This window comes from Urocitellus parryii, chromosome 7 (assembly GCF_045843805.1).
Source record: "Urocitellus parryii isolate mUroPar1 chromosome 7, mUroPar1.hap1, whole genome shotgun sequence".
NCBI lineage: Eukaryota > Metazoa > Chordata > Mammalia > Rodentia > Sciuridae > Urocitellus > Urocitellus parryii.
Window position 1 is genome coordinate 119802117 of NC_135537.1, and position 22483 is coordinate 119824599.

Consider the following 22483-nt stretch of genomic DNA (forward strand, 5'->3'; position numbering starts at 1 on the left):
CTCAGGAAAGACCTTGATCAAAGTCAATTAAGCCAATAACTGAGCCAAGAATCAAACTCACAAATTCTTGTTCCCAGCTAAAGGATTCTATATGTTATTGCTTCTCTAGATCTGCACAGAGGAAGACCTGACTCCCAAACCCTTCTTGTGAATTCAAACCTACTTGGTACAGTACACTGCACCTGGGCAAGCCTTCTGGGGACAGGGCGAGCCTGGGGAGCACAGACCCAGCCTGGTTTTCCATATTGTCCAATAGGCTGAAAAATTCCACCCCGATCAAGATGCATATGAGGCTAGGGGATCACTGTCTCAGGAGAAGAGCAAAACAGGCAGACAAGAACCAGAAACCCAAGCCTGGCTCCAACCTAGGGATGATTATAGAAGTAAAAGTAGAAACTTTCTAAATTGCAAGTTATGTTTGATTCAATACATTGTCACTATGAATTCCAAAGTCAAACTTTTTTAAAAACTCAAAGCTAATCTGCACAACCAAATGATTTAAAAATTATTCTTAAATAATGAAATGGAGTTCAACGGTGACTACAGGTCTGAAAGAGCTGGCCCTTCCTCCAGGAAAGCTGAGTGTGTAAGGAAGAGAAATGAGGCTCATAGATGGCCATTCTTTTTCTAGAAATGATGTAGGCTCAGCAGTTGCCCCTATACATTTCTCTTAGATTCCTAGTGACCCACCCTGTCCTATTTAAATCTGCGAGTGAGGTGAATTTTAACACTTCAATACTCTAGGCAAAGTCTGAAACGAGACGGGTAAGTTTAAACACTCTACTTTCAGTAACCCTAAGCCTCCAGTTGGAGAAAAACAAGTACCAAAAAACAAAACAAAAATATACCCAAAAACTTGGCCTACCATATGCATAGAAAGAAAATAAGGAGTTCCTACCTCACTCTTAAAAGACAGAGTTGGATTTGAAATGTCCTGTCCATCACTGTTTATTGGACCAATGCAGTCTGTGAACTACCAGACAAATCAACAGGGCCTTTCTCCTCAGCACAGCTCGGTATTTCTGAGAAAACCCAAATGATTTCAAATGTAACTGGTATCTCGAGTTCCACCAAAACTGTGCTACTGTAAATTTCACACAAAACATTGATATAAATATAGTAATTTCCATTAAATACTTGAATCTTGCCTCTCTTTCATGCCCATTCTTCACTGGAAGTTGTCAAATGTTTTCAATGAATTTCCTTGGCTGGCCAGGGGATACAATGACACAGGTGCCTTCCCCCATTCCATTCTAACTTTCAACCCCATAGATTTTCTCCTTCACACCAAATATACACAAACTGCCTGGAGAAGGCAGCTTTCTCAAGGGCCTCTTGCTAAGCCCATCTCTAGAACAATCAATCAACAAAGTCAAACATTATCTAGTAGTTAATTATGGGGGAAAACACTCAAGCCTCATAAAATATCCTTCACCACTACTGTCCACCACAGAATGCACTCTCCCATCCCCGTGGTGTGCTGAGTTCATGCACATTCAAGAGTGAAACTGAAGCTGAAGAGGAAAGTTGGGTACCATAAGGATCAGAGGGTTAGACAGCTCAGGACTCTGTAAGCAAGTTCCAGTATTTTAAACTCTTAGGCCAGAGGTCAGCAAACTTTTTCGTTAAAGTTTTGGTCAATCTCTATCACAACTATTCAACTCTGCCATAGTATCAGGAAAGCAGGCAAAGATGAGAAGTGGGTATGGGTGTGTGCCAAGAACTTTATTCATAAAAACAAGAAGCTGGACACTGAACCTGTCTGAGACACTAAAAGTTTATGTAGAGTCTTGATAGAATTAATTTATAAAACTAGAGAAGGTCTAAGACAGGAGAAAAGAAGTAAAGGTGGCAGTCACTAGGGCAGGACCAGAACCGGCAGCTCCTGAGGAAAGGGGACTCACCTTGATAATCACTGCTGCCACCACACCCAGGAAAGTGAGCAACAGAAGCCCGAGTTTTCCTTTGTTGAACTGTTTCAGCAGGAAAAATTTTGCCCAATCCACCTTTGACTGGCTGTTGGGAGGATACCTGAGTTTGTTAGCACCTTCTCTCTTTAAACTTTTTAATAAACAGGGACGTTGATGAGAAAAAGTATCAAAACTATGTTTTCCATGATAAGCCCCCATCCCACTGGAACCTGAAAAGAGAAGAGACAAAACAGTTTTCACTGGAGGTGACCTGGGTTACTCCTCTGCCTCCACGCAGATGGAGAACACCTACATGCACTCCCTGCTGCATGAATAACACTGAATTTCTCTGCCAGCAAATGTCTCTTTTCAAGAAATCCTCCCCAGTTTTGTCTTCAGCACAATCAACCTCCCTTTCAACCAGGATGCTTTCCAAGAGCAAGAAAAGGATTTGTAGTCCTTCTTGGGTAGCAGGGACCATGTGAAAAGTTTAAATAGATTCTCTATAAGTCTCACCTCATCAGTACTGTATTGAGTTCTATCAGTTCAGTTTCTAGAAAGGGAAAGGGAGCTCACAGGGTTAATTAACCTGCCTAAGGTCATGTGGCTGTTGAGTGGCAAAGCCAGAATATGTCAGACTCTTCTCCTATCATCCCAGTATGGCTCTATTTATCCATGACTCCATTCACCCACTTGCTTCCTCCAAGTAGTGACAAAGACTAGGGTGACAGGGTTATGCAGCTGGGTGAGAATAAGTAAGTGAAAACTCTGCCCTCTAAGAAGCCAGTTCTGTGAAAGTTTCTATTTTTCTAACTCACTATGGGTACAACAGACTGAGAGACGCATGTGCTGGGCACAGAGAATGGCAGGTACATGACACAGTGAAATAAGGCCAGGCAACTGGAAGACAAGAGGCAGTTTATTAGGGCCAGGCTGCAGGTGAAGTGGTAGCTGAAGAAGCTACAAGAAGGGATAGATCATTCAGGAAGCAAGACTGGTTCACAATAAAGCCCCAGGACCAAACCCTGAGAAACCCTAACACTAAGGAAGAGCAGAGGCTGAGGGGCCAGCCAAAGGCATGACCAAGGTAGGAAGGAAATGGGGGAAAATGTATAAAGAACTTAAGGAAGAAAAATGGCGTGAAAAATACTTAAAATTAAAGGTAAAAGGCCACATAAAGAAAACTACGAAGTGTTACTGACAGACATAAAACAGCTATATAAATGAAGAGATGGAACACTTTTCCCTTAAGACTCCACATTTTAAAGATCTAAATTCTTCCCAATATAATTTGTTAAGATTAAAGCAATTTTAATCAAAATTCCAAGAAATCTCAAAGGTATGTTTTTCTCTTTGAGTAGGAGGAGATGGTGACTGATTTTAAAGTTCATCTTGCCTAGGTGATAGGCAATAAAACACTAGAAAATAATATCCACAAGGGATATACTTTTAGATATTGAGCAGAATTGTTCCTAAGGAGTAAACTACTCAATTGGTTGTATGTATGGTTTTTAGAGACAGGAAATTTGGGCTCAGCTCCTGGTTCTACTATTTACTAGCTACTGGTCTCTAAAATGCATAGACTCAACTCTTGGCAGATAATAAGCACATTTGATATGCTAACTACATAGCTAACTATAAAGCTATTGTAATTAAAACTGGTGTATTGGTCCAGGGAAAGATAAGCAAAAAGTTAATGAAGCAAAGAGAAAATGTAAAAATGACCCAAGTAATTGTTTTTATTGAATATAGATGATAGAAGGATAATTATGACAAAAATGGTCCCAGCACAAACTTACTCTTTGGAAAAAAAATAAAGGTGCATTCTTTCTTATAAAACATTCCAAAATTAAACCCATAGTTAAAACATAAAAAGAAAATTAGGGAATTTAAAGAAACTACACATGAATATCTATAATGCTAAAGTAGGAAAGACTTTCTAAGCCAAATTAGAAGTTGGAGGCCTCACAGATTTGACTATACAAAGGTTTCAAATCACAGACAAAACTGACAGACAAATTACAATCTGGAAAGAAGTAATTTGTTACAGATACAGTTAATTTTTTTTTACTTATAAAAAAGGCCTCTTATGAATCAATAAGAAAGAGGTGACCACAACAAAATATCTCAGGACATAAAGAGGAAATTCACAAGAATCTTTAGCTCACCCTCACTAATTATGACAGGAGTTCAAATTAAAATGAGACACTTTTTGGTCTAGCAATTTTGTAATGGAATAATCCGGTTTAGGGATATAAGGAAGCGGACATTCCTACGCTGTTCACAGAAATAGTGATAATACAACTCGCAAGGATATATGGCAAGATGTGTTGAAAGCAACTCTAAAGAAAAAGCTGAGCTTCATACCAAAACTTTTGGTGTTATACACATAATTGTCTATGTCTGAGAGGTTATTGCATGTTTCCTTATATCATTCTGTGTTTTGTTTAACTGCTTAGGCTTTTTGCCATTAAGCCTATGTTGCGTCTAGAATTAGAAGAAAAAAGCATTTCCTTGAAAGACCAATAATAAAAAATAAATTAAAAAAAAGCATTTCCTTCAGGAAAGAAATATACAAGCACTTTTAAAACAGTGATTATACTTCTAGACATATTTTCTAAAGAAATAATCAGATTGCACAAATATATTACAAAAAAATTATAATACCCAAAACTTTGAGGTCACAAAAATATAACTGAAGGAATTGGTAACACAAATTTACCAGATTCATATGATGGAACAGTTACTAAAATCATGACATAAAGCATTCACACTATCTTGTCACATACAATAAGATACCACTTTGCACAGAACATTAAATCTGTGTATGCATGTACACATATATGTGCAAGACATATATCAGCTATTTTCTCATGTGGGGTTATGAATAATTTAAATTTATTTTTTAGGCTCTTCTATTTTGTCCAAGTTCTTTTAAAAAGCCCATATTGCTTTTGCATTGGTGAAGGAAAGTCTGTTTTGTTTTTAAAAAGAGGGTATTATTGATGATGCCACATGTTACCTAGCAGAGATAGGAAATAAACCCAATTAATTAAATGTGCAAATGGGGCACTGGTAACATCATGTGAAACAATGGCAGATTTGCTGCGGTAGCATGGTGGGGGACAGAATCTTGTGGGATGAGATGAGGATCTAGAGACAACAGTCTGATCTTTTAAGAATTTGGGCTATAAAACTATAAGTGTTCCAGCCAAAATCTCAGGAGCCAACTTGCTTTCATTCACCTGTTCCTTCACATACACTCCATCTGGAAATTCTGCTTGACCCCCAAAATATTCCTTCCTGTTCCCCTATCTCTTCTGCCACCACCCTCTCCAGTCTGGATCTGGCAGTGTCTACCTAGTCTCTCCCCAAGTCTCCCTCACGTATGTCATTATCAGTATCGTGCTGGGTGCTGGTGCTGTTTACATCCCCAGAAGGGACCAGTAGCACTCATGGGAGCAAGTCAGCGCTCCTTGGCTATGGAACAAGGTTTCCTTAACCAGGAACAGATGTTCCTGCCAGACTGGCTATTCATCCCATGGAGTAATTTATATTATTACATTTAGAGAAAATAAACGAGGGGCTTTCAAGATAGTTGTTTCTATAGTTTGCTTATTGTTGTGAGAATTTTTCCACATTGGTTATTCTGTAGTATTGCTACTGTACAGCAGAGATATCTACCACTTAGATCCCAAAGAAATAAAAAGGTGAGTCAATCATCTCATGTGGGGAAGAGAGAGGTAGATCACATCCCAAAGGGAATGGCCAGGACCAGGCTGTGTCCACAGCCCATTTTCTCTAGAACATGGGAATCTTACTCTCTTCAAATGAAGGACAGGCAAGCATAGGCCACTCGTCCCCAACAGAGGGCTGAGGACCCAATACAGGTACTCGCTGATTATACTTGACACTACCTTGAGTGGAAAACAAAGGGATATCAGAAAACCCTCTGAATGCTATCTCTTCTCTGACGTTCTAAATGTTTCTTTCATTACCTCACTGAGAGAGAGAGAAAGAGAAAGAGAAAGAGGGAGAGAGAAAGGGAATCTCATTAAATGAGACTGGAGTCTTAGTCCTCAAATTTCCTGAATATAGGAATAAAATAAACAAGTAAAGCAATGAAATGAACAAAGTACCCACAAGTGTGGCCAGTGCTAGTGAGGACAGGAAGTGGTGACAGGACAGATTCACCCTGGGGTACAAGGAATCAGGAAAACTACCGTCAACTGGATGGCTGGGGAAGGTCTCTCTCAGAAGAGAACAATCATGCAGTGACCTATAGCAATCAGCTCTTTAACAGGCTGCACAAAAAACTGTTGAAATGCAGAGCTTCTGAATTTATTATGAGCAAAGAAAGTGATATTTACCCACTCCTCCAAAAGGCAGAGAATTGAGAGTGAAGTGCATGATGACATCATTGCCTGTCACACCACCGCTGGATGTCTCATCAATCATGCGTTTGATGAGCTAAGGAACAGACCAAAGGCATCCAGGTCAGTGACACTTGCATCTCAGGGAGTGCTCAGAGCTCCTCATAGGTAGGACCGTGTGGAAGGAAAACACATTCTTTCACTGCCAGCAAGAGTTCCTGAGTCTAGGGACACGATGCCAATTGGATAAAAACAAACTACACTGTGGTTAACTTAGCAAACATGTTAATATCTAACTTCTCAGACACTTATCAAGTACAGGTTGGGCATCTAATCTGAAAAGCAGAAGTGAAATGCTCCAAAATCCCAAACTTTTTAAGTGACAATATGACACTGCAAGTAGACAATCCCACGCTATGAAACTCTTTCAAACACAGAATTACTAAAAACACTGCATAAATTATCTGTAGGCTATGTGTATATGAAACATAAATGAATTCTGTGTTCAGACTTGAGTCCCATCCCTAAGATATCTCATTATGCATGTGCAAATATTCCAAAATCTAAAAAAAATTAATAAAACATTTCTGGTTCCCAGTGTTTCAACTATACATTGCAGGAGGCACCCCTGAACTTTCTTGGGGCCTATTCACTTGACTGCCACATAGACTTAATTCTCTACAAAACAGGAGCAAAAGGCTTTTATAACAGACAGTTCAGATTATATCCCACTTTTAAAAATTATTTCTAAAATCTTTGGATTTCTAGAAATTAAAATCCAAAGATCTAAAAATATCTGCTCTAAATTGTAGTATACAATTAAAATGTTTTAATCTTTACGAAATGCAAGATATTTAAGATTTTAAGTTTAGCATCCTATTTTTGAAGAAGTAAATAGTTGGCTGGCCTAAGATCCAAAAAAGGACATGACATTATACTAGTGTCATTTCACCTGAGTGCCAACAAACCCTTGAGAGTTCTTCATGGCAGATGTCAAATATGGGCTGTAGTGACCTCAGGTGACCCAGGGCTCCCCACTCAGCTGCACCCTGGCCAAGAGACTTTAGGTTTCAGAGTTACCACTCACCACATTATCTATCCATGGTCATTCAAAATGACAGATCATTGTTCTGTGAAAAACTCAGTCTTCTCTGGGTTCTGCATATTTTTCTCAATTCAAATATCTATAGCTATTGGTGTCTTGTTAGCATCATAAGCTCCAGAAGCTGTCACAGAAAAACTGCTATTTTTTACCAGCAGAACTATCCAGAACACACCTGGCTTACGAACTCTTCAGACTGACTGGTCCCATCTTCCCCCTTTTTCTTCTCCCACTTCTTCAGAGAGTGCCTGAGCCTATTTGCCCACAAAGAAGCCACTGGTTTTTAGCAGTAGCCCATTACCCAGAGACACAAATGAGAGAGCCATGCAGAAAGTGGCACAGATGCTGGACTACAAGATATGGGTTCCCCATTCTAACAAAAAAGAAATTTAATTTGAGAAACTGAAATCCAAAGTATTACAATTATTTATATGATGGTGCCAAAGGTCTGTGTCCTACCTAGCCTCATCTGAGTGGCTATGAATGCCATTTCGGTTACAAGGACAGGTTCTCATACAGCAATGCCTGGAAGATTAGTGTCACAAAAGCACTGAATGTTAGTACTTATAAGTTTTCCAATTATACAGGTGTTTGTGAGTCAAAATGACTCATGACACTCACCCCCGTGGACTCAGATCTAACCCCAGGGAGCAGGGGAAGGATGCAGGGATAACCTCAGGGCCTCATCACCCAAAACAACAAGCTATGAATATAAACTCATTTGGTGGACTTTGATATACAATAAACATAACAGTCATTCAAGATAGTGAGCTGTTTTTTTCATAAAGATTACCTTGTTGTTATGAGAAAATATATAGAGTGCCAGGGGCTTTTCACGTTTATTTATGAAATTTATGGCTTCATCTGCATTTTTCACAGGCACTATTGGAAGAACTGGTCCAAAAATTTCTTCTTGCATCACTCTGGTTTCAGGATCAACATCAGTAAGTACTGTTGGGGCTAAAGAGAAAATAAACAAAATGAAAATGTTAAAGTAGAAGACAAAAATGCAAAACTCTCATCTTAGTTTTGTTTCACTGAGTCACCTACCCATACCTTTCTCTCTCTCCCACCCAAGTCATATCTACTGGGGAAAAAAGAGTCCTCTTATCATGTGCCAGCCCTGGTTTTGTGACAGAACTGTGCAATTAAGAATCTTCAGAGCAAGTGGACCAGGATTCTTATGCAAACCAAGAGAAAGATACATATCCAAATACATCTTTATTCACATTATGTTCCTGGTCATATGCATATTTAACCATAGGTTATAGTTACATTTTTCCCTGAACTGGTCTTTCTGGGAATATTGACAGCTCTTCATCATACTGCTTCTTCTTAACTCAAGTTGTTTCATGCATATTATTACAACTCTGTTAGATTTAGAAAACCATACTTATGTGGTCGAGATTCCCTATTTTGGCGCGGGGGTTGTGGAAAGTTTTCCTATTATACAGGTGTTTGTGAGTCAAAAGGACTTATGACACTCACCCCTGTGGACTCAGATCTAACCCCAGGGAGCAGGGGAGGGATGCAGTGATAATCCCAGGGCCTCATCACCCAAAACAACAAGCTATAAATATGAATTCATTTGGTGGACTTTTTTTTTTTGAGAGAGATAAAGAGAGATTCTTTTTTTTTTTTTTTGGTAGATGGACACAACACAATGCCTTTATTTTTATGTGGTGCCGAGAATTGAACCCGGGTCCCGCCTGTGCTAAGCGAACGCTCTACCACTGAGCCACAATCCCAGCCCATGGTGGACTTTGATATATAAATAAACCATAATTTGTTTTACAACAAATTAGAAACAACCTCAGTGGTAGAGTGCTTGCCCAGCACATGTGAGGCACTGGGTTCAATTCTCAGTACTGCATTAAATAAATAAATAAATAAATAAATAAATAAATCGTGTCCATCTACAACTAAAAATATTTAAAAAAAAAATTCCCTATTTTGTCTACAATGGGGAAAGAGCACAAGAAAGAAGAGCAAAATGAATGCTGAAGAAGCTGTGCAGGGTATCCCAGCATCCATACAAGGTAAAGTCATCAATTAGCAGTATTCAAGAAGACCCTGTTAATAAACTGGATCAAAACTAAAAGAGAAGACATCTGGGCTGGGGTTGTGGCTCAGAGGAAGAATACTCATCCAGCATGCATGAGGCACTGGGTTCAATCCTCAGCACCACATAAAAATAAAATAAAGTTATTGGGTCCACCTATAACTAAAAAATAAACATTTAAAAAACAAAAAGAGAGAAGACATCTGAAAATAACAAGTTGGCTCTTTTTCTTTATCCCTACTTTCTACTTAATTCTTTTGGCAGCGTGGCTGAGGACAGCACTTTGTAGCAGTACTCCTACATAAGCTGCTTCCCCAAATTCACTGCCCAGGTCTTCCTTGGGTCACAGAACCAATCTTGTTTGAGCCTCCCACAACTCCTCAGCATAGCTGTATGCTCAGGCGCAGTAACCTAGCTCCAGCTCAGTCAGACAAAGCTACGGATGATAGCCCCTTGTCTTTGCCATTTATTAGCTAGAAGAGGGCAAAGCTGATAGAGAGGTCAGGAGAAGAGAAAGACTGATAAAGGGGATTTTAAGGTATCCTTGAGCTACTGAATTATACAATCTAGGACAGACTAGGACAGATTATTATAAGAGAATAACTTTTTCCTTATTAAGTCTTTCAAGTTTTGTTTTGTTTTTTTTAAGTAGTTTTTTTGGTTTCTTGCAGCACCTTAACTCTTAAGAGAGGTAAAGTAAAGCAATTTGGAGCAGATTCTTTGCCAACAAATGTGTCATATAATTGTTTTATATGTTATTTTAGAAAAATGTGTTTAAATTCAAAATAATACATATTTATAGCAAAAAAAAAAAAAAACACAAAGAAGGTAAACAAATAATAAAGTCAAGCATGACAAACCAAAACATTACTTTTGCTGTTGTCAATGGCATTGGCTAACTGCGGAATTTTGACGCAGCTATTTCTTTGTGCTACTTTCCCATCCATGAATGCAAGAAAATTACAAAGTTCTATTCTGCTTCTCACGGTGCAGCACAAGTGGTATTAAACGTGTATATGCACATTCATTTAAAAACAGATTTTAAGAAAAGTGGTATATTAGAAAGCAGAATTCAGTAGTTTAATAATGAAATGCTATATATAAATAATAGTTTATTTAGGGTCAATAAAGTAATAGTCAGTAAAATCTGTCAAACTGACATCTTCCCATAGAAAAAGGTAAATTTGACATTCTCTGTGTCTTGAATATTGTGTGGGACACAGTGGAATATGCAGAAGGGAAGTATGGCTGAGATGCAAAGGTAGGGAGACGGAGGAGAGAGAGGAAGCAGTTTCTTGAGGGCCAGCTGCAGAACAATAAGGTAGGGAGGAGGAAGGCTCGCCAAGCCAGCCCCAGAGGAGGAAGTCTGGCCCCGCCCTGTGTGCTGGTCTGGAGGAAGCCCATCAACCCTTAAAGCCCATCAAAGGGGGTGTGGCTTCCAACACCAATCTGCCGCTGATCCAGGTACAGGGTTTCCAACTCCCCCACCCTTAGCTGCAATAACTCAAAATATTTCCCACAAGCTTTTAGGGGTTATAGCTATCAACGCAAAACAACAACTGTACAGACACCTGGTTTCTACCTCAGAGACTAGAGTAGGGAAGATACAGGTGGAAGCTCATTTCCTTTCACACTGGCTATACCCACCACCCTGAATAGAGAGGCTCAAGCTAGGAATAGACAACGCCGCCTACTGGAAGCAAGGAAAACAGAATTCTGAGAGACTTTTTTTTTTCTCTCTTTCTCTTTTCTTCTCTCTCTTCCACAACTTCAACATATGTGAAACCAAGAACTGTGCATGAACAACCGAATTACCAAGTAATATAATATAGAGGAAATGCATATACCCCACCTTCCCCCCATTTTTTTTCCTTTATTTCTATCTTACTTTCCTTTTCCTTCTCTTATTTCTCTTTTCTTCCTCGTTATTTTTTTTCTTCTTTCTCTTTTGTATTCTCTCTATCCCACTTTCAATCTCCTAACTTTTGCTATCTATATCTAAATACAGATAGGAGGTTGAATCTATAAATTCTTCCATAAATTACCAGCCTATTGGTTAGAATTCTCCAAAGGTGCTAAGTTAGTTTAACCTCATACCCTCACTCCTTTCCCTCAAAGTATAACGTCCTTCGTCTGAAATTAAGTTCTATGCCACCAGATATGGTACGCCTTTTATGAAACTAATGAATATATTCTTAAGTAATAATTAAAACCAATATCTATAGACTTAGAATCTAACTATAAATGTATTAAGAATGAAAATTTGTGCTTAGATAATGTGCTGTTGACATTGGGAACTGTTAATATTGTCTTTCTCTGCAAAAGAGGGATTTTGGAGCTATACAAGAACAATACAAATATATAAGGGGAAAACCATTAACACAACAGTTTCACAAAACTAGAAAGAATCATGAGCAGTATGAAAAGACAAGGAAAGAAAGGACCACAAACAATATAGGTCAATTCAACATTAGATGAGGTAATATCTGCAGCTGATGGAATGTCAGACAAAGAATTCAGAAAATACATGCTTCAGATGATCTGGAGTTTCAAGGAAGACATTATACAGCAAATTCAGACAATGAAAAATCACTTTGACAATGAACTACATAAACAAATCCAAGAAGCAAAAGATCAACTCTATAGGGAGATAGAGGATATAAAAAACAAACAAACAGAAATCCTGGAAATGCAACAATAAACCAAATTAAAAACTCAAACGAGAGTATTACCAGCAGAGTAGAACACTTAGAAGATAGAACTTCAGACAACAAAGACAAAGTTTTTCAACTTGAAAAGAACATAGACAGCTCAGCGAGAATGTTAAGAAATCATGAGCAGAACATCCAAGAATTATGGGATAACATCAAGAAACCAAACCTAAGAGTTATTGGGATACAAGAGGGTATAGAGGTCCAAACCAAGGGAATGAGCAATCTATTCAATGAAATAATACTAGAAAACTTCCCAGACTTAAAGAAAGAAAAAGAAATCCAAATACTAGAAGCCTACAGGACACCGAATGTACAAAATCATAAGAGATCCACACCAAGACATATAATAATGAAGATGCCCAACATACAGAATAAGGAGAGAATCTTCAAAGCCACAAGAGAGAGGAAGCAGATTACATTTAGGGGTAAATCAATCAGGATAACTGCTGATCTTTCAACACAGACTCTGAAAGCTAGAAGATCCTGGAACAACATATTTCAAATGCTGAAAGAAAAAGGGTTCCAACCAAGAATCATGTATCCAGTGAAATTAAGCTTCAGGATTGAAGATGAAATAAAAATATTCCATGATAAACAAAAGTTAAAAGAATTTGCAGCTGGAAAACCAGCTCTTCAAAACATCCTTGGCAATACATTACAGGAAGAGGAAATGAAAAATAACAAAGAAAACCAACAGCGGGAGGTAGCACAGTAAAGGAAAAACTAAGCATAGAGGAAAAACAAATCATGTTAAACAACATACATAATCAAATATGGCTGGAAATACAAACCATATCTCAATAGTAACCCTAAATGTTAATGGCTTAAATGCACCAATCAAAAGACATAGGCTAGCAGAATGGATAAAAAAAAAAAAAAAGATCCAACAATATGCTGCCTACAGGAGACTCATCTGATAGGAAAAGACATACACAGACTGAAGGTGAAAGGTTGGGAAAAATCATATCACTCATACGGACCACGGAAGCAGGCAGGGGTGTCCATACTTGTATCAAATAAAATAGACTTCAAGCCAAAGTTAATCAAACAGGATAAACAAGGACACAACATATTGCTCAAGGGAACCATACACCAACAAGACTTGACGATCATTAATATATATATTCCCCAAACAATGGTGCACCTACGTTCATCAAACAAACTCTTCTCAAGTTCAAGAGTCAAATAGACCACAACACAATAATCATGGGAGATTTTAACACACCTCTCTCACTACTGGACAGATCTTCTAAACAAAAGTTGAATAAAGAAACCATAGAGCTCAATAATACAATTAATAATTTAGACTTAATTGATATATACAGAATATACCACCCAACATCAAGCGGATACACTTTCTTCTCAGCAGCACATGGCTCCTTCTCAAAAATAGACCATATATTATGTCACAGGGCAAATCTTAGCAACTACAAAGGAGTTGAGATACAACCATGCATTTTATCTGATCATAATGGAATGAAATTGGAAATCAATAATAAAATGAGAAAGGAAAAATCCTATATCACATGGAGATTAAACAATATGCTACTAAATGAACAAAGGGTTACAGAAGACATCAAAGAGGAAATTAAAAAATTCTTAGAGGTAAATGGAAACTCAGACACAACATATCGAAACCTCTGGAACACTATGAAAGCAGTACTAAGAGGAAAATAATTTCATGGAGTTCATTCCTTAAAAGAAGGAAAAGCCAACAAATAAATGACCTCACACTACACCTCAAAGCCTTAGAAAAAGAAGAACAAATCAGCAGCAAATACAGTAGAAGGCAAGAAATAATTAAAATTAGAGCTGAAATCAATGAAATCGAAACAAAAGAAACAATCGAAAAAATTGACAAAACTAAAAGTTGGTTCTTTGAAAAAATAAATAAGATTGATAGACCACTAGCCACGCTAACAAAGAGAAGAAGAGAACCCAAATTACTAGCTTACAGGATGAAAAAGGCAACATCACAACAGACAAGTCAGAAATACAGAAGATAATTAGAAATTATTTTGAAACCCTATACTCTAATAAAATAGAAGATAGTGAAGGCATCGATAAATTCCTTAAGACATATGAACTACCTGAAAGGTTAATAAAAATAGGTACTTGTCACTCCGTTTCTCTATATGCTTAACAAAACACTGTTGAAATCTTAAGAACTGTTCGTTAATCTTGTTCTCAGAATGTGCTGTCCCTAACTGTGGACTGTCTGCTAATCTTGTTCCCAGAATGAGCTGTCCCCAACTGCCAAACTACAAAATGTAACTTCTCTCGCTGCCCTCTCCAGGGAAAATATATAAGCTCTGTTCAAGCTGTTCTCAGGGCTCTATCTCTCTTTGCTATAGAGAGAGCCCTAGCATGCTGGTCTCCAAATAAACCCACCCTTCTGCTTTTGCATAAAACAGTCTCTTGCGGTCTCTTACTCCGACGTTTCGCCGGACCCTTACATACCCAGACTGAGTCAGGAAGATATAAACAACCTAAATAGACCAATATCAAGTGAGGAAATAGAAGAAGCCATCAAAAGACTACCAACCAAGAAAAGCCCAGGACCGGATGGATATACAGCAGAGTTTTACAAGATCTTTAAAGAAGAACTAATACCAATACTCCGCAATCTATTTCAGGAGATAGAAAAAGAGGGAGAACTTCCAAATTCATTCTATGAGGCCAATATCACCCTGATTCCCAAACCAGATAAAGACACCTCAAAGAAAGAAAACTACAGACCAATATCTCTAATGAATTTAGATGCAAAAATCCTCAATAAAATTCTGGCAAATCGGATACAAAAATATATCAAAAAGATCGTGCACCATGATCAAGTAGGATTCATCCCTGGGATGCAAGGCTGGTTCAATATACGGAAATCAATAAACGTTATTCACCACATCAATAGACATAAAGATAAGAACCATATGATCATCTTGATAGATGCAGAAAAAGCATTCGACAAAGTACAGCATCCCTTTATGTTCAAAACACTAGAAAAACTAGGGATAACAGGAACTTACCTCAACATTGTAAAAGCTATATATGCTAAGCCTCAAGCTAGCATCATTCTAAATGGAGAAAAACTGAAGGCATTCCCTCTAAAATCTGGAACAAGACAGGGATGCCCTCTCTCACCACTTCTATTCAATATAGTTCTCGAAATACTGGCCAGAGCAATCAGACAGACAAAAGAAATTAAAGGCATTAAGATAGGAAAAGAAGAACTTAAATTATCACTATTTGCGGATGATATGATCCTATACCTAGAAGACACAAAAAGGTCTACAAAGAAACTACTAGAGCTAATAAATGAATTCAGCAAAGTGGCAGGATATAAAATCAACACGCATAAATCAAAGGCATTCCTGTATATCAGCGACAAATCTTCTGAACTGGAAAAGAGGAAAACCACCCCATTCACAATATCCAAAAACAAAATAAAATACTTGGGAATCAACCTAACAAAAGAGGTGAAAGATGTATACAATGAAAACTACAGAACCCTAAAGAAAGAAATAGAAGAAGATCTTAGAAGATGGAAAAATATACCCTGTTCATGGATAGGCAGAACTAACATCATCAAAATGGTGATATTACCAAAAGTTCTCTATAGGTTCAATGCAATGCCAATCAAAATCCCAACGGCATTTCTTGTAGAAATAGATAAAGCAATCATGAAATTCATATGGAAAAATAAAAGACCTAGAATAGCAAAAGCAATTCTAAGCAGGAAGTATGATTCAGGAGGTATAGCGATACCAGATTTCAAACTGTACTACAGAGCAATAGTAACAAAAACAGCATGGTACTGGTACCAAAACAGGCAGGTGGACCAATGGTATAGAATAGAGGACACAGAGACCAATCCACAAAATTACATAAAGGGGTTAAAAGCATGCAATGGAAGAAGGATAGCATCTTCAACAAATGGTGCTCGGAAAACTGGAAATCCATATGCAACAAAATGAAACTGAATCCCTTTCTCTCACCATGCACAAAAGTTAACTCAAAATGGATCAAGGAGCTTGATATCAAATCAGAGACTCTGCATCAGAGAGAAGAAAAAGTTGGCTCCGATCTACATATTGTGGGGTCGGGCTCCAAATTCCTTAATAGGACACCCATAGCACAAGAGTTAAAAACAAGAATCAACAAATGGGACTTACTCAAACTAAAAAGTTTTTTCTCAGCAAGAGAAACAATAAGAGAGGTAAATAGGGAGCCTACATCCTGGGAACAAATCTTTACTCCTCACACTTCAGATAGAGCCCTAATATCCAGAGTATACAAAGAACTCAAAAAATTAGACAATAACAAATAACCCAATCAACAAATGGGCCAAGGACCTGAACAGACACTTCTCAGAGGAGGATATACAATCAATCAACAAGTACATATGCTCACCATCTCTAGCAGTCAGAGAAATGCAAATCAAAACCACCCTAAGATACCATCTCACTCCAGTAAGATTGGCAGCCATTATGAAGTCAAACAACAACAAATGCTGGCGAGGATGTGGGGAAAAGGGTACACTTGTACATTGCTGGTGGGACTGCAAATTGGTGTGGCCAATTTGGAAAGCAGTATGGAGATTCCTGGGAAAGCTGGGAATGGAACCACCATTTGACCCAGCTATTGCCCTTCTTGGACTATTCCGTGAAGTCCGTAAAAGAGCGTACTATAGGGATACTGCTACATCGATGTTCATAGCAGCATAATTCACAATAGCTAGACTGTGGAACCAACTTAGATGCCCTTCAATAGATGAATGGATTAAAAATGTGGCATTTATACACAATGGAGTATTACTCAGCACTAAAAAATGACAAAATCATGGAATTCGAAGGGAAATGGATGGCATTAGAGCAGATTATGCTAAGTGAAGCTAGCCAAACCCTAAAAAACAAATGACAAATGTCTTCTTTGATATAAGGAGAGCAACTAAAAACAGAGCAGGGAGGAAAAGCATGAGAAAAAGATTAACATTAAACAGGGACAAGAGGTGGGAGGGAAAGGGAGAGAGAAGGGAAATTGCATGGAAATGGAAGGTGACCCTCATTGTTATACAAAATTACATATAAGAGGATGTGAGGGGAAAGGGGAAAAAATATCAAGGGAGAGAAATGAATTACAGTAGAAGGGGTAGAGAGAGAAAATGGGAGGGGAGGGGAGGGGAGGGGGGATAGTAGAGGATAGGAAAGGTAGCAGAATACAACAGTCACTAGTATGGCAGTATGTAAAAACGTGGATGTGTAACCAATGTGATTCTGCAATCTGTATACGGGGTAAAAATGGGAGTTCATAACCCACTTGAATCAAATGTATGAAATATGATATGTCAAGAGCTTTGTAATGTTTTGAACAACCAATAAAAAAAAAAAAAGAAAAAGGTAAATTTCCATTACCTATGTAGCGTGTGGCCTCATCAGTCTCCCCACCAAAAGCTATCTTTTGTCCTTCAAGCAAACTTTGTATCCTCTTAAAATGACGAAGATTGATGATTCTTTCATAATCAGGAGACTCTTTTATGTTTTCTCCATAAAATTCCTATTGAAATAAAAAAAGCATTTAATTTTCACAAATTCATTTTTCAATTACTCTGAGTTCAAAATCTACTCATGCCTGAAAATCAATCTGGTTTTATATCCTCATAGAATCCAACACTCTACCCCCCAAATATTTAGTAGTAGTATAATAGCAATAAGTTTAAGCTTTTTGGCAGGTTTAGGGTAAGAAATAAAACATACCCCCTAACTGATCTATTATTTTCCATAGTTCCAGTAGGTTCTCTTGCAATCTACCTATGGGCTTCCCCTGGGATGATTGTAGAAGCAGGTTTTGGAGAAGAAGTCTTACTCTATTTCGTTGACCTGTATCTTCTCTGGATGACAGTAAAACCACTTGAAGGATCAAAATACAGCTTTGGTAAATACCAAGGTCAAAGAATCATAATAAGCATACAATCAATATTTATTGGGTAAAACAAACCCAAAACTACTGAATTGCTGCATCACTTCAAAGCCTTGTGAGAGCTCTAGATTTAATCGCAATTAAAATTAACATTATTCACCCACCCTCCACCAAGAGCAACTCTCAAGTCTGAGTGGCAGGAACCACCTGGCAGCTTGCTGAAATGCACGTTCTTGGGCCCAAAGACCAGGCCACGAACAGTGGTTTTCAGGGTTGAATGCATCACACAATCACCTGGAGGATCCAGATGATCTGAATCAATCTTTGGAGGATAAGGACCGAAAATCTATTTTTAAACAGCTCTGTAGTGATTCTAACATGAAGCTCGGTTGAGAAACACTGTGTAAATGTCTCAAAGGAAGACAAAGGGGCCCTATTCCTTTGAAAATGAATTCATCACCATACTCAACAAGCAATTTGCCAATTCCCAATGTTTCCAATCTCACAAGTACCTTCAATTACTCTTCTTCCATCCCACATCCCACATTTCATGTTCTCCTGGTCTGGATTCATATTTCAGTCCCATTACTAATGTCCAGCTTAGCACCTTATCTTACCTCCCTCAACTCCCTGGTATGCAATTTTCCTTCTCTGATCATACATGCCTCTTTGGAATTCTTGTTGCTTCTTCTAGTGTTCAAGTAACACTGGTTGACTTAACAACAATCATTCCAACAATTTCTTTCAGTAAGGGTGCATAGCAACCCCCTCCCACTGCTGAGCTCAGTAATATGGGTGAACCCATTGCATTCCACCAACTTAAATCCTACATTTTTCTTTCAAATCTCAGCTCAGGATAACACCATGAAGCCTTCCTTAGTTTCCTCATGCAGAACTTTACTTACATATACAAAAACTGATAGCCTTAACCAGCAAAGGCCAATATGTCAAAAAGTCTCTGATTATACTTCAAGGGATTGGCAACATTCTCTCAAAAGTACAGATAAAGAGATTGGGCAGGATGGTACATACCTGTAATCCCAGTGACTCAGGAGGTTGAGGCAGGAGGATTACAAGTTCAAGGCCAGTCTCAACAGTTTGGCAAGACCCTATCTCAAAAATTTAAAAAGGGCTCAGTGGTAGAGTGCTTGCTTAGCAAATGTAAGGCCCTGAGTTCAACTCCCAATTTAAAAAAAAAAAAAAAAGGAAAGAAAAAATTAGCTATTTACCTTTTTTCTTTTTAAGAATACACCACAATTAATCAACAAATCAAAAGACAAGTTAAGTGGATTTACATCAACCTAACTCTGCTCCCATTACCCATTCTTATAAAAGGTATACAGAGCATTTTTAACTGGCTAACAAGTTAATTCAGGCACATATGCTTCTGGAAATTTCCTGGGAGAGGGGGATAGGGATGTCATCTGCAAATAGTTCAATGTTTCCTTACATACTAAAATCAGTAGAATCAAATGTATTAAACACAGACCTTCACAGTTTCCTTTATCTTCTGCACTATTTGACTCTGGAGGGAGGCTTCACAGAGAACGTAGTCAGGAGCAATGCAGGTTTGGCCACAATTCATGTATTTTCCCCAGGTTATGCGTCTTGAGGGAAAAAAACCTAGGTTAGCTATAAAATTCAAATTTTCATCTGTTACATACTTTGTGTCATTTGAATGTTTTCCAACCAAAATGTATTCATATATTTAGTTGGTACTCTTTTTTAAAAAATAAATAAACTCATCTCTAAATTGGTTGTCTGGAACTTATAAAAATACTTTTTCCTTCTGTGGTAGAATATTCTAAGCAGCAGGAAGGTTCTCAAGTCACCTCGTATGAAAGAGTACTTGAAAAGCAGTGAAGTCATTGCCTGCCTCAGGAAGGAGAAAGAGACTTCCAACACCTCTTTACCTCTAATCTCCAGTCTGAAGGCTGTCCTGGATGACAAGAGCTAGCTTCAGACTCTGCTGCTTTTGGCTGTGGCTATAGCTGCTGCTGGCAAGATGTGCAGGCAGTAAAGCAGGACACAGTCAGGATCTAAGACCACTCGCCTCTATGTGGAACCCTCTCCGACGAAAAACTCTTTCTATGTATGGACAGAGGCCATGACCACAACATTCGTTGACAGAGGTTCTCTTATTCTGGTGATTATGATTATATTTATGAAGCCAACCTGGAACACTGACCCACCACCACACCTCCTTCTTGGCTCCCCGTCTGTCACAGTCTGGCTGAGCATAACCCTTTGGCTGTGGCTCTCAACACCCGTCTCTGAAAGGGAAGCCACACCACCCAAAGCACAGAGGTAGTTCTATGTTTGTGCACTTCCTGGTAGCAAACCCTCAAGAAGAGAACCTGAATCCTTTTATTTTCTAGTTCCTGACTGCAAGGTGCTATTCAGAGTTAAAAGAGGAGAAGTACTGGTTTCTATCAAAAAAAAAAAAAGATCTTAGTTAAGAGATCAACAAAATACCTCTTCAACTGAGAATTTAAAAATTTCACTAGGTACACACAATACTTTGGATTATCTACTTACTGGATCACTGACTAAGAGAACAATAAAATTTCTCACCAGATTTAACTATAATCTTGAGAAAAGAAAGAACTTTTCCAATATTCCTAAGGACATCTATACAATATCAGAACCTATGGCTCATCACTTCTGATAGTGGCATCAAAAGACAGTTTGTGAAAGGCTTCTATTACCACAAAAGTTTAATGACCTATCTTAGAACCATAAGGCATGGGGTTCAAGTGCAAAGGCTCACATTAATGTACTAGGAAAAGTCTCCATTGTGCTGGGAAAATTAGGAAACCAGAGCCAGATTCACCTGCAGACAACGTCCAGGTCACAATCTTTATCAATGTAACATGGACTCTTCCCTCCCAGTTCAAGTGTCACTGGGGTCAGATTCTTGGCAGCAGCTTCCATGACAATTTTTCCAACTGCAGTGTTTCCCGTATAGAGAATGTGATCAAATCGCTGCTTCAGAAGCTCTGTGGTTTCCTCAACTCCACCATTAACAACAGCATATAGGTCCTCAAAGAAAGAGAAACATAAACTCTTACATTGCCAATTTAATGCTATTGTCTAACATTAGCAACTTCTTCAATATAAACATGTAACATTCAGTAAAACCAGGAGACTGAGACAAGTGCCTGTGAAGATGGAAGAGGGACATGATCAAGGACAAGTGGAAGAAAAGACATAGTGTCTGCTGGTACGTGGGAACCTTTAAAACCTATATGAAACAGACATGAAAAGAACACTTTTTTTTTTCCTATGTAAGCTTGCAATGAAGGCACAAACAAGAGCAAATGGCTGAATCTGACCAGGGAAATGCATGAGAGAAAAGAAGGGTGTTGTATAGAAGCTGAAGACTTAGGTGAGAAAGTGGCTACTATTAATGACCACATGACAAGTCCAAGGTCCATGGCTTAATCTATTTGTAGAATAGGACTTAGTCCAAGAAAGAAGCCAAGTTCATGTCTGCTGAATGAATAGTATATATAACATGGGACTGAGAATGCTTACTTTTGAAGTATATTCAGACAGATTCTGGGTTCTGCTACTTGCTAACATGTATGACCTTAGGCAAGCTACTAAACATCTCTGAGCCTCAGTCTTCTTATCTGTTAGTCGGAGAATTCACATAGTTTCTGTGGACAGTGTGAACTGAACCTTTAGATGCACTGTGCTATTATTAGTAGCTACTCTAAAAGAGAGACCACTTTGGACAATAACAGCATGAAAAATAATGACTGAGAACAAATGGCAAAGAAGGAAGACAGGGGGAGATGTTGAAAAAATTCTGAGTTCTGAGTATGAAGCAAAAGCTGACTTGTGGACCTCAAGTTTCCATTTGATTTCCTTCTCCTTAAAAGGCTAATTAGTTCTCATTCATTTCATGGTTTAACTGCACAACACGTTTCAAGTTTTAACTTTTCTGTGGCTTCATGTCCACAGCATATGTAATGGACTGCCTAATAAGCTAACTGAAGCAACTAAAGCCTTATTTCCCTCCCTGCCTGGATAGTCAACTACTAATGAGTTTACCCCTGGTGAGGGACAAAGCAGGACCTTAATCTTCTGTCTTTTGGCTCCATGTCCTACTCAATCCTTGACATCTCATTATCTTCCATTTCATCCTTCTGGATTGGATAACCACAGCTATTAGAACAAAATTGTTCTGTGGGCATGACAGTGATAACAAAGAGAACAATGTTATTCCAAGAGCCAGAGTTGGCCTCAAGGCCATTATAAATTAATATGTACAATTCAGGCAGTATATTTTAAAGTTGTCTTTTTTTTTTTTTTTTTTTTTTTTAGAGAGTGAGAGAGAGGAGAGAGAGAGAGAGAAAGAAAGAATTTTAATATTTTATTTCTTAGTTTTCGGCAGACACAAC

At 38.2% G+C, this 22483-nt stretch overlaps 1 protein-coding gene across 3 annotated transcripts in view; it reads right to left on the reverse strand.

The window, feature by feature from the left end:
- Aldh3a2 (aldehyde dehydrogenase 3 family member A2) overlaps window positions 1–22483 on the reverse strand; it is a 51607-nt gene that overhangs the window by 25117 nt on the left and 4007 nt on the right. For 2 of the 3 annotated variants that reach the window (XM_026380323.2, XM_077800665.1), the window contains exons 4-9: window positions 20908–21116; window positions 19564–19681; window positions 17570–17711; window positions 8179–8345; window positions 6281–6380; window positions 1905–2140 (exon numbers count right to left, since the gene is read on the reverse strand). In XM_026380323.2, the coding sequence (XP_026236108.2) occupies window positions 1905–2140; window positions 6281–6380; window positions 8179–8345; window positions 17570–17711; window positions 19564–19681; window positions 20908–21116 (972 nt within the window). Of the gene's footprint in view, window positions 1–898; window positions 1023–1904; window positions 2141–6280; window positions 6381–8178; window positions 8346–17569; window positions 17712–19563; window positions 19682–20907; window positions 21117–22483 lie in introns of all 3 variants that reach the window. The other variant, XM_026380322.2, reaches the window with a different exon arrangement.